The sequence below is a fragment of the Haemaphysalis longicornis genome, unplaced genomic scaffold (assembly GCF_048455015.1).
Source record: "Haemaphysalis longicornis isolate Haplotype H1 unplaced genomic scaffold, Haemaphysalis longicornis Haplotype H1 scaffold_7, whole genome shotgun sequence".
Taxonomy (NCBI): domain Eukaryota; kingdom Metazoa; phylum Arthropoda; class Arachnida; order Ixodida; family Ixodidae; genus Haemaphysalis; species Haemaphysalis longicornis.
The window spans coordinates 32824219-32837434 of record NW_027526422.1 but is presented as its reverse complement, the minus strand read 5'-3'; the positions used below and the strand labels follow the sequence as shown (position 1 = coordinate 32837434).

Below are 13216 nucleotides of genomic sequence, written 5' to 3'. Positions count from 1 at the left end.
AATCTTAGTATCTTCATTAGTTGTTTGAAGTTTGCGATAAAAGTTCTGTTATTGCTATCGGGACAAAGTAGTTTTCTTAACGAACTTAACTTCTGTTCTGTCGGAGGAGCTCTGCATTCCCGCTCTGCCTCAGTTTCTCAACTAATCAATACGCGACCCCTTCAGGCAAACGAGTGAATAAAAAGGACACACGGAGTCTCGTTTTCCTTGAACGTCATGTTTTTTTTTTTAATTTGTCATTCACTCTCAGTGTGACTTGAGGTGCTGCGCTGAGTTGTCAGAAAGAACGCTCACAACGTTGCACAAAAGTGGTGACGCGTGCACACACAAAGGACACGCTCACTCGCGGACCACACAGCTAGAAGCGAACCGAATCAAAACGAAGCAAGTCGAAACAACCGGTCTGCTGACGTGAAAGAAGCGCACTCGCACACACACACAGACACACAAGAATACGCGCACGACCTCGAGTGTGGAACAGCCGAAAGCAGACAACAAGCAGGAACAACACGTGCACACATCGCGGAACACAGGCGTTCCACCCGGAGGCGCAAAATGGGAGGAACAAATTTTGTACAAGGAACTAAATAAATAATCGCCCCAAACTATAGTAACAGATTCACGTGTGTACCAGCCAGGCGAGGCGAGGCGGGAACGTGAACGAATGCGCAGTGGTATACAATGCATCGAGTGACTGCTAAGTTTCTGTCGCGTAGCACACAAGGCAGCCCGCATTAAATGCAACGGCGTCGTCACCTCGTTGTTTACGTTCCTTCTGTTTTTCCCAATATCATTTCCTTCGCTCTGCGCGGGAGTTCGCAGACTCTTTCCCGCGCTTTTGCGCCCCATCGCCACAAAAATGCGCGGGAAAGGGCGCAACATACGCTCGAATGCCTTGCGCTCTTCATCGACGATTCGTTCTCTCGTTGCAAAGGCCGCGTGGAGCTGGAGATGAATTTACGTACGCTTTTTTTTTTTTTTCGTTCTGCGTCCTTTATTATGCCTTTGTATGTTCAGTTCTGTGTAGATGCTGTATTGACTAGACACGATATACACACAGGACTACCCGCCCCCTGATCGAGGCGGCTGGCTCAAGGTGCAGAGTATTGCATAATCCCACAAAAGGACTATCCCTGTAGCCCCGGGTGATGACGCTAGGCTACGTGTGTGTGCGAGGAGGTGTGCGGCGAGGACTCGACAGTTTTATCATCCCCGGTGCGCTAGACTCTGAAGAGCAGTGAAAAAACCCAGAAACGATATTGCTCTCACTGTAGTGCTTCGAACGTGCTCTCTTTCGCGACGAGGAGCCTTAAAGGGACCCTGCAACACTTTCTTCAACTTTTTTTTTGTTGAAATCTTCAATGCTTGCAGGACGCAGTTTCCCAACACACCCAGCACTTCTTTTAGGGGGTCGCAAGTACCTTAGCCAAAAATTACTGCTCTATGCTCATCAGATAACTTTGAAACTCGCTAAAAAGATTTTTCTCGCTTTCGCGGTCTTGACGTTCTTCGACGGCGCGAATTACGTCACTGAGGCCATGTAGATGCTGTTGGCCGTTTTTCCTTCAGTTGCAGCAATGAACGCTTTTCGATAGCAACTTTAAAAATAAAGCCACAAAAACAAAGCAGAAATGGAAGTCCTATCTGGTGCGGCGAGCAAATCACGCAGTGCCGTTCCGTGTTGGCGATAGGTATAGTATAACTTTCGCAGTGCTTCCAGACGCGAAGAGTGAAAGCGTTTATCTAAAGTGTCGCAGGGTCCCTTTAAGTGACGTATTTTGTCAACATATTGCCACACATTAAGCGTCACGGCGCTTTCTGCCTGCGACGATAACGTGCGCCAACATATCTCTCCGAAGCAGTATATCAGCGTCTTTTAATTGCACAATGCTGTAGTGATGGGGTAATTACTGGGATATTAAGGTTTTCAAGTATGCTGGTGAAGCCCACGACCACTAAAAAACGATATAACAAAAAGGTCTAGTGAAAACGGTAGTGGCACATCAAAAGTAAGCTACGATCAGTCTATGTAGTGGCTACTGTAACCAGAGTTTTATGTCTGACGTAATCTTTGAAGTCCAGTTTTATGTCTGATGTAATCTTTGAAGTCCAGCATTTTCAAAATTCTGTAAAAAAACGAAGCATTTCACTTTGTGCGCTAGCTGTACATCGCGTGTTCTGTGAAACTGTACACTGAAAGCTTGTAAGATTGAATTTTGCCATGGTGATGCACTCACGTGATGTGAAGCGCTACAAAAAAGGCGAAAGGATGAAGATCATACAACTATCACTTAAAAGTGTGTTCTGTCTCACTCTACCCCCGCCCTTTTTAACCGGCGCCATAGCCTTGTTTTCATCGGTCATGCCGCCGGGAAGCAGCCTTGATCATTACTGAATTCGTTGTATACAGTTACGCTTTGTCCCTTTCCGGTGACGAAAGCAAAACAGAACGAGTCCCATCCGAGTCTAGGCACCGCTGTTCGAGCCACAGTGTTTGAATCACCCGGGGCTTTCCAAGGAAATGCGACAAGAAAAAAATCCGTAGAGATGGTGGGGAACAATCTACCTACAAAGTACTGATTGCTGCTGGTATTTTTGCAAAGACTTCAACGTCCCCGGCAGGGCGTCTTCGCCAAAACACATGGGCGCACTTCCAATAAAACACCTTCAAAGTGTCTGTGCTATTGTAGTGGCGTTCACATTGAGTTCGGTGCAGGTCTCGAACAATCAGAGTCCGATTGAAAATAAAATGCGAGAAAACTGTAGCCCGAACAAACCGCTGGCGCGCACACGTCCATCGCTAGTGGGCGGAGAGACGAGGAGGGCACGGCCGCGACCGAGTCGTTCAAGTTACGCGTTCACCGACCTCTCACGCACTCAAACGCGCATCGTACGTCCTCACGAAACCGGGACTGTAAACACGGCACCGGTAGCGGCTGTCGGGGCAGACGGAACACGCGGCTCAGTCGTTTCCGTCGGCGAGATCGCTTGCTTCGCGGGCGACCCTGGCGTCTTCGGACGCGGGGGAGCGGTCCTGCATTGACGACCTGGCCGCCGTTAGAGGGCTACTGGGCGCGGAGCGCTCCGAGGACATGGGTTCTTCGGAGCAGCCGTCCCTGAGGATGCACATCTTGTCCTGCCGGAGGCCCCCGAAGGGCGGTATTGCACCGGAGGTCTTGGCCGTTGTGGGTGACGAGGAGTCGGAGCGCGGAGGCAGCTGGGCGGCCCCTGCGGACGCGGGCTGGGGAGGCGGCGACGGGTCTCCGGCGCCGGTTGGGAGCCGCCAGGCGGGAAGCGGGTAGGGAAAGAAGCGCAGGGACTTGAGGTGCTCGTCGGAGGAGGCCGCCTTGAGCGGGCTGGGCGCCTTGAGGTAACTCTGCTCGTTGGCCATGAGGAGGTTGCGCACCGAGAAGGGGTTGAAGCCGAACGGCGCGGGCCGGCCCGTGGGCGACGCGTTGGAGGCCGCCGCGGCCGCCGCTGCCGAGGACATGAGCATGTCCTGCAGCATGAGGCTCTGCTGGTACAGGCTCTGGTTGTACAGGTACTGGAGCGGGAACGAGCCGTGGCCCCCTCCGGCGGCCGCTGCGGCGGCGGCCGCGGCGAAAGGCAGGTAGTCGCTCAGGCCCCCGGCGTGCTCGGGCGAGCCGGGAGAGCGGCCGTGAAGGGCGGAGCGCGGCGACAGGTCGCCTCCGGGGCCCGCCGACGAAGCCTCGTCGGCAGAGAGCGATTGCTCCGTCCGCCGATCGTCATCGCTGTAGTACGAGTCGTCGACATCGATCTTGGTGGGACAGCTGACGTCGCTTGGGGCCAGGGCGCCCCCCGGAAGTGACTTGGAGGCCGGAGGCAGCGCGTACTTCCTGCGCGAGAGAGGGGAAAAGGGCGCGAAGCAAAAATCAGTAATGACACTCCATCGCACTCGGCACATTTGCAAAGTGATGGTTGATTGTTTGACGCACCGAAGCTAGACTCGGGCTATAAGGCGCGCCGTAGTGTAGGGCTCCGGATTAATTTCGACCACCTGGGTATCTCTACCGTGCGTCGAAATCTCAACCTTTGCAAAGCGGCGACGAAGGTGATTTTATTCAAGCGTTCCGACGGAATGTGTGCGCATGCGTGAGGGTCTGCAGGGGCAGGGTTGCGAGGATTGTTGATGCGAAACTAAGCCTAAATGAATGAATTTGTTGATAAGAATGGAAAGGAAAGGCCGCCAGCAGGCGCAATTTGTCACACCTAAGGGTGGACACCGGAACGCCCGCTGGTGTGGGGGTCGGGGAAGGGGATGACAGGCAGATGATAGAGAGGAGAGAAACTAAGCTTCATGACTTACTTTTTGTCTTTCCTCGCAGCACCAGTTTCCCGGAATCCCTTTGCAAACGGGTTGTTGTCGATCTTCAACTGCGTGATCTGTGCGGGGAACAAGAGAAAAAAAACGGGGAGATGATAATGAAGCTCGGTTTTTTGATACGGCGTGTACATACTTATGAAGCCCCAACAACTGCTTGTAATCTTCTGAATTGCTTAATTTGCATAATTTGTCCGAAAAAATAAATCGCTATCAAAACGGTCTGACGCACGTGATAGGACCTTGTATACAAATGATTATAGATACGTATGAATATGTCATCATTGTACCATTTACAACATGCAAAAGAAACGCGGAGAACAGAAATGCCGGGAATAGTTGGATGACATAACGCTTTCTGCAAAAAAATTACCAGTGGCTTAGCTCGGCTATGCCAGGATATACGTAGCGTGAGCTAAGGTTCAGCTGGTTATTCTTAGCTTTCCCGATTGTCTAGGATTAGCTTGATTATCATGCTTACTGCTGCTTCAATGGCACACACACGGTATACGCATTATGTGACACATGTATGTTTATCAAGCGGCTACGGCGCAGCGTCACCAATCGCCCCAGAACTAAGCTGGTTCCACAGGCGCACGCCGGTGTGGCCGCGACGCACGAGCCATCGCTTCCACACCCGGCCACCCCTCGCATGATCATCAAGTGGACCGGGCCGCCACGTGCGGAACGCGGAACAGAGGTCGGCGAAGACGCTGGGCGCGTGGGGTGTGTGAGAGACGGTGCCGGGAAGCGAGCAACGTTCTGTGCGCCGTGTGACGTAACTGCTCCTCGCGCATGCGCAACACGGCTCTCCAGGAGCCACATGAAACTACTCAACCTCGGCCAGTGTAGCTCACGCTACAATAGTCCTCACAACGATTGGTTGCGTGAAGTTTCCTTAAAGCGCTTATTGCCTACAATATCTAACTGCTTTTTTTGTTGTTGTTGTACCGTGCACATTTAAGTGTGAAATTGGGCACGTAGCGTGAACAGAAGCAATCCTCGGCGTATTATCGCACACGCACCTTCTCGTTCTGGTAGGCCGTGACTGCGATGAACTCGGTCTCCTTGAAGACGTACGTCCTGAAGGTGCTGTACGGGAGCTTGAGGATGTCGTTGGCCCGCACCAGGTGGAAGCGCGGCTGGTACTTGTGCATCGAGTTCAGGATGGTCTGCTTGAAACGAGACAGAAACAGCGATGGTTTAATATCGGGGCTATCGCACTTTAAGAATAAATTTCTATCAAAGAACACGCACCGCACTCCCCCCCCCCCCCCATATATATATATATATATATATATATATATATATATATATATATATATATATATATATATATATATATATATATATATATATTCTGGGTTTATTCGTCTGGAATGAACACAGAAAGGAAAAATAGCGTGCAGTCAAGTACGCCAAGGAGGGCATGGGGGAGGTATGTGGTTTTTTTCGTGTGGCAATATAAATTTTTGCGATGTCTGAAAGAAAATACGTGGAGCAAAACACGTGTCCAGGTTGGGACCGAACCTGTGACCTTCGGATTACGCGGATATGCGTATACTTTCTCCACACTTTCCTCCCGATGAGAGGTACGGAAATAAATGCCGGCCGCAGCTCCGCCATTTTGTCTCCGTCCCCTCCCAATGCTATACCGTTCTCTGTACCGAGGCCAAGATTACTCCTGTGTCGTGAGCACGCATCTCTTAGCAGACAACAAGCACAGGTCAAGTCATCGGGGCCCCTCCAGGGGTAATCAGGGGTAATCAGGGTCCGTCAAGCTGTTTCCAGCTTTCTTCCTAATTACCTTGTGTTTTGTTTATTACGCAAAATAAACTGAAAATTAAACCGAAACAGGTGGACAATACACGATCGGTAGCTTCTCTACAACTTGGCTTCACGCAGTTTCCTGGTCGCCCTAGTACTCCGGACGAGCGCATATATGCAAGCGTAAAGGGCCACAACACGAAGCTTCTCCCTGTGAAATACCAGCGAACAGGTTGACAGTCCTGCATGAGGATTACGCGCCGCCACTCGACGGCCGTGTCGAGATTTTTGAGTGTTCCTTCACGCGGGCGAGCGCGGCCGCGTTGGGATCCGCGGGACGCAATTCCCCAGGGCGGGCGCTTCCCCGCTTGACGCTTGCGCGTCGCCTCGACGTGGCGAGCTCGAGTATCGATCGCGGCCGACACTTTTGCTCCGCCATGTTGGAAGAGCGAGAGCAAGACCGGTGAGCGTACGCGGGCAGCCCAGAAGGAAGCAGAGAGCACGCTCCCTTCCACGGAAGACTGCGGCCGGCCAATGGCGTCTGACGCACCTCTCAGGAAGCAGAGCTCTCACGCGCGACCCAAGCGAGGCGTCGACCAACCGCCTCTGCCCTCTCTCTCTCTCCTCACCCACTTCCACGCAATGCTTCCTTTTCGCTAGCGCTTCCAGTTAGTTATAAAACGCAGCGACTGGACTGAAGCGTGGTTATGGGTGGGATAAGGTAATTAAGTGACCCTGTAAATTTAAAGCGACGCTATGAAGGGCGGTGTAACCCAGTGGCTGAGGTATCTTTACCCCCAGCACAATGTCGAGGGTTCGAGTCTCTACATCAGTGGCTGTTTCCCCGATGGAGACGAAAAACTGATTGATTGATTGTAGGGTTTAACGCGCCGACGCAACGCAGGCGATGAGGCGCGCCGTAGTGGAGGGCTCCGGATTAATTTTGACCACCTGGGGATCTTTAACCTGCGCCGAAATCTTGTACACATGGGCGTTTTTGCTTTTCGCCTCCATCAGAAAAGCGGCCGCCGCGGCCGGGAATCGAACCCGCGACCTCGTGCTCAGCAGCGCAACGCCTTAGCCACTGAGCCACCGCGGCGGGTCGAGACGAAAAACTGCGACGTCCATGCGCTCACAATGCAATATATGACGTTCAGAAAGAAAAAAACAAACAACGCAATGTGAAGCGAATGACTTTGTAGCGCTCAATTGGCCGGGTTCATTTTCTTTGTTGACGTGTTAATACATTTATTTAAATGCCGATGCTACGGAATTCCAAGCACCCTGCATGGAAAACGACAGGATATGTGCAATCAAGTCATGGGAAAATATTGGTACACCATCGGAGGTTATAGTATTTTCGTAAAGTGAAGATGATTATCTTTAAAAAAAATGCACAGCTTGTGGTTCAAGTGATAGAATGGTGTTTCTACGACATGGAAAAAGACCAGAATAATAAAGCGTCAGAACAATTACGTTGCTGGAAGAGAGGAAGAAGAAAGGACGAAAAGGCCGGTAAATTTGTTGGAACGGTCCGATTCTGTTCAGATAACAAGAGCTTAGGTGTATCGACACACTCCGTCACTGAAAATTCGGGGACGGATAGCAGTCATCCCAACGTTCGACTGTTCGCTTCTCCCTGAGTGCCGCAAGAATGAATTTCATCGGAAGGGATTCTGAACGCCCGAAAATCGTTTTCACTGAAGAGAGGCCGAACTCGATCAAAAAGACTTTTTACGGAAGCCTTTCCGTCAGGGCGTCGGGAAGAGACAAGAAAACAGGATTAAAGGGGCCATGAAGACAAAATAAAACTTCAGTTTGTTAAAAATACTGCGTTTTCCTTATAACAACGATAGAAATTTCATCACAAACTTGGAATGGTGATAATAGAAAAAAAAAAAAAAAAAAACATGTGAACCAGGGGCGCCTCCCTATATCCACACGCCGGCGATGACGTCACAGAATGACGTCACAGAAACTTGTTTGTGCGATTGGCGGCCTCCGACTGGAGCTATCACGAACAAACGTGAATGCGCGATTGTACAGGGGCTTTTAACACACGTGCTATTAACACACTTAAAACTATGTTTTAGTAGTGGCCCCGTAACACGTCACCCCTGCCCATATTACACCACTGCAACATAAAATTGAAAGATTTTTCACTATTTAATGCGTTTTTCTTGGTAAAAGCGTTCGTTGTTTAGGGGCGAAGCCCCTTAGGGGCTGGGGCTGTTGGTGTCTCCTGTCGTCGTCGTCGTAATCGTCGTATCATGCAGTCACGGTACTAAAACACCGGGACACTCGTTTACGCCTCGGGCCAGAGAGCTTCGTGCTTCAAAGTCAAGAGACTTTTACAGCAAAGCTGCATACCTCTACCCCCCCCCCCCCCAAACTGTTTCATCTCCGTTGGCAAAAACGCCAAGGCGCGAAGAATACACCCATACACTGCATGCTTCGCTCCTCCCCAGGTATTACGTTAGTGGAGATGGCCCGGGATTTTTTTGTGTGTCTGTGCCTGGCTCAAATTGAGCTGAGTGAATTAGAAAATGGTGCAGTTTTTTCAAAGCTAAGAGAGTTGTGTTTTGTCTTTATTTTTTTTTTCCTTAACGCAGCGAATACGTTCAAAGAGGAAAATGGCGAAGGTGCAATATCAAGCTCGATCCGTCGTCTGAAGGTTACCCAATTCAACCGCCCCTAGCTTTCTTTCCTGCTTCGTGGTCGTACAGCACGTAACACGCACGCGTAGCTCCCTGTCCAGCCCTGGCTCGTGTTCGGTGGCGCTAAAGGCTAATCAACGGATAGGAAATAGGAGACGGTGGACAACAGCGAAGACGGGTATGCTGAAGAACAAAACGGAAAGCCGAGTCTGAAACAAGGGGCTCGTTTGCCCACGGAAAACAATGGGGAGAAGCCACGCAGCGACAAGTTCCAAGGCTACAGATGCGTGTAAGTTGGGTACTTGCTCTTTTTCTGCTTAGCGTGAGATTTTTTGTTCCTTTCCTCACCGCAGAGTGCAATCAGGGGGCGACTAAGCCTTCATGTCCGTCGTCTATAGCGATCGCCCGACGAAGCCGTTGTCGTTAGCAGCAGTGGCGAAGGCGCCTCGCAGAGGCGTCATTCCGGACAAGAATTGACTTGAGCACACACACTCCGCCCTTCGAGCCTACATGTAATCACGCGCTCGACAGCACGCTGCAGCGGCTCCTCGATGCAGCGTGCAGGAATCAGCTCAATGAAGGCCATGATCGCCTCCCGCGGGCGCCTGCAGTCGGTCATCATCGCCGCGCTGTGCGCGTTCGTTTGACGCCGCTGAATGCGCGGCCACATCGATTACGCCTTGCAGGAAGCCGAGGCGAGAAGGGCGCACGCATAGAGACAATAAGATGACGCCTGATGTGCGCAGGAAAGATTGGGCTACTGCAGTTTCCTCGTGCGTGAAGCCCCCGTGAACTTTCGGAGCCACGGTGCAGGAACGGGGAGAACGGCGCCGAGACAAACAACGCCGTATAACGCCACCAGCTTTTTTAAATGCTATGTATGATAAATAATTTCAATATCAAATTATGGTGTTTCGTGCTCCGAAGCTATAGATATCAGCCGCGCTGTAGTGGAATTTTGACCGTGCACCTGAAGGTCTTTAACGTGCGCCGAAATCACGAAACACGAGCGTCTTCTGTTTTCGCCAACAGATATTTTATAGGAACGGATACCGCGGCTGGGATTGAACCCGCGGTCTTGGGTTCAGCAGCACAAATGTTGGATCAGCGTGATGTGCGACGATGATGAAGGCGGTGGTGAAGACAGTTTGTCTAAAAGTGCATAAAATACGGTGGTATCGTTGGAGTGTTTAAAGCTTCATTACAACACCACGTTTTCTCCCCCCCCCCCCCCCCCATTCCCTAAGCCGATGATTTAATTACGCCCCGCGCTGTTTAGAGTGCATGTTGATGGTGTTTGAAGACCTCAATCACAAACTGTTCGGGCATTATTAATCGATTGTAAGAGGATAATGGTGGAAATGTTGGCGGAACGCTAAATCAGACTCAAATTACGGTGACGCAGCGATGACACGGCTGTCTCATGTAAAATCGTAGAATGGCAGCTGCTAGTGCAGCTTGCGACTTGTGTTTCGCGTTCAGGCAGAACCACCACCATCGTTGGAGTCTTGACAACGTTCCACACCTGGTCAGAGGCATCAATGATGCGATAATTAACGCGACAAGGTTTCTCCGAAGTTATAATACCAGACTCTCCTATGCCTGTTGCAAACAGAAAGAAACGAGTGTGTTTTTTTTTTTTTTTTTTCTGAGACTGAAATACAGTGTTCGAGAAACCGGAAGGGAAACACGTCCATCGCCAATCGGCTCTTGGCACGTGCCCCGCACGATTCATGCGGGCGCGGGGGTCACTGACCCGAGCCCCGGACACGACGAGGTCTCCGCCAGGCTCTCGGGCCCACTTCCCGCGCCTCGACGCTTTCCGCGGCTCTACAGACGCGAGGCGTTGCAGAGGCGAGAGAGGAACGCGCAGGGCGTTTGGGCGAATAGTGCGCGCAGCAGCACAGTGGCGGCGAGAGTCTGCCAGCGAAGGAGAGCCGTATAAGGAGCAAATCGATGGCTCGCGAGGCCATGACCGCGTGGCCCGGCCAGCGAGCCAACATGGCGCGCTCGTCGCCGCGCGGCTCGCATCGATCGGGCCCGGGTCCAGAAACGGCGCCTCGCCTTGAGAGCCTCGCCACTCCAAGGAGGCGCGGGCGGCGGCCGCTTGATATATGACGCCAATATCCCGACGCCGAGCTCCTTCCCTACCTCCTCCTCCTCCTCCCCCTCCTCCCTTCTTCCCCCGGTGCGGGGAAGAACAGGGAAATCGCATTTGTGCTCCGGCGAGCGAGTACTCTTCGCGGCACCACTCACGCGCCGGTTTCCTCGAGAAGCACGGCGCTACAGGGAACACCCGCACGCTATCCCATAAGTCGTTAGGGCTCAGTCTTCTCGGCCAGGATTCGGCGGTTGTGGGCCCTGCCTTTGGGGGGAATGCGCAGTCGCCCTCACGTCCGCCGATAGCGCAGAGGTCGTCGCTGAACGTTCAGCGGGCCAGTGTCAAATGTAGCGCTCCGGAAGGGGGCCGCCCTGATGACATTTCGCTTGGTGGACCGGCGGCTAACAAATGACCGCCGCTGCAGGCTCGCAATCTGATGACGCCTCACTGGCTCGCTCTCTCTTTTCCGACACAGCCGCCGAGAAATTTGGCGACAGGATAAGTGGTGCGCGCGGCTGCACATATCTATCAGGGACTCCCATTTATAAGGGACGTGAGTTCCCTGCTGTTGCGAGTTAGTGCACTTTTGTTTGATGCTCGTCTCGCGTCGATTCAATCTATTCGGGCGTTGTTGCTCAATCAGGCTCATGGATTTCTCGCGACGGCGAAAACGCCACACACATAAAATGATACTTCTCAAACTTCTGAACTGTAGTAGCTAGCTGATGAGCCGGGAGAGAAAAGTACGGCACGCAGAAATTGACACGCTGCGGGTCGGGCACCATGCGTCGAAAGCTGCAATCTGTACAGCATTTCGGTGCCCGCAGTGAAAAAAAGAGTTACGAAATTATCGCGTTGGAGGTCATGGTTGTCGAAGTCGTGCACGCACTAATCTGTGCAGCGGTGTGGCGGATTGAAAGAAGTTTGAAGTGACACGTCTGCCTTCGAGGAATCATTACTCGAACGAGCAGCAAGTTGGAAGCGGTATTTACGTATCCTCCCGCTTAAAAGCAACGACTTTCCCATCCATTCTTCGAAACTGCTGCGACACGCTGCGATAACACCAGGAGATACGGCCACGTCACCAAAACGTAGCTACATACATGCGCGAAACTGTTCTCCAGGCTGCCGTCCTCTATGCATCCTGTGCATCTCCAACGCTTTTCGTTGGCACATACGGCAGTCGCTGTGCCCAGCAATGGCCTTTCTTTATTTTTTATTTGGCGACATTCTTTCCCTTCGTGAGCTTGCCTGACAGTCCTGACACTCCGATGGAACGAGAGACGCGATTTTACCAGGTGGGGGACGAGCACCCTCGAGCTAGAACAAAACGCCTTTCAGAATAACGCATTTACCGCAAACTGAACGATATATAGCGGGGCTATGTGCTTTTTCGTCTAAACTCTATCCCAACCGACTGGATGCTCTCCTTTGGTCGCATCCACGGCATAGGCGGAAAACGGGAACTCATGCAAACCAATCTCCCGGACACATTCCTCAGCAATCCGAGACCGACAGTCGTTCTGCTGGCTGACTACAATTATCAGAGACGTTCAAAGTAGCCTAAAATTGTTCCGTGATAACTGTTCCACGATCATGTATGGGTTTATGCATGAAAGAATAACAAATAGTCGTACGCGAGTAAAGGACTTACAAAGCCGTGCTTGTCCGAGATGTTGTTGGTGAGCTTGAGCTTGTGGAAGGAGACGACCTTCTGCATCCACTGCTCCCCGGTCGAAGGGGAGTCCGGGTGGATGTACATCCGCTTGGGCATCTCGGGGTCGGCCTTGCCCGCCACCACCCAGCGCCGGTTCTGGAACTTGTAGCGGCAGTCGTCCGCGGCCACGATGTCCATCAGCATGATGTACTTGGCCTTCTTGTCCAGGCCCGTCACACGAACCTTATAAGGCGGGAACATTCGCCTGCACAGAACGGAACACGAAACTTAGTTTAGGTACTGATAGATGTTTACACACGCTCTAGTTCATTATCCAGTCGACAACAGTTTGTTTGAGCTACTGGTGAACCGAGAGGGGGTACAGGATCACTCTCCCACCTCTCCCTTTCTCGAGTGCCAAGTATTAGTCAAGGTAACAGAAGGTGAACGTTCCCCCATACATTTGTATAAAACATAGGAACCTTTGTCACAACCTTCTTCAGACGCACTCGGTTAAATCAGCGTGGTCCGAGCAGCGACAGACAACATACTGGGCCCGGCGGTTACATACACAACTTAAGCCAAAAAATACACGTTGTTCCACAAGGTGAACGCGTAGATCTCGTGAACGCACTTTTCCCCACTTCTGTCGACATTGTTTCTCAAATTTTCTCTCCGAAGCTGCATTTTCA

The 13216-nt window shown here is 51.7% G+C and overlaps 1 protein-coding gene across 2 annotated transcripts in view; it reads right to left on the bottom strand.

Annotated features, from left to right (window-relative positions):
• Nucleotides 1-201: 201 nt before the first annotated feature.
• The window catches only part of LOC144145145 (uncharacterized), a 57099-nt gene continuing 44084 nt past the window's right edge, over nt 202-13216 (bottom strand). Inside the window, exons 2-5 of one of the 2 annotated variants that reach the window (XM_077676649.1) lie at nt 12522-12789; nt 5368-5514; nt 4328-4404; nt 202-3857 (exon numbers count right to left, since the gene is read on the bottom strand). In XM_077676649.1, the coding sequence (XP_077532775.1) occupies nt 2963-3857; nt 4328-4404; nt 5368-5514; nt 12522-12789 (1387 nt within the window). In that variant the 3' untranslated portion in view covers nt 202-2962. Of the gene's footprint in view, nt 3858-4327; nt 4405-5367; nt 5518-12521; nt 12790-13216 lie in introns of both variants that reach the window. The other variant, XM_077676648.1, reaches the window with a different exon arrangement.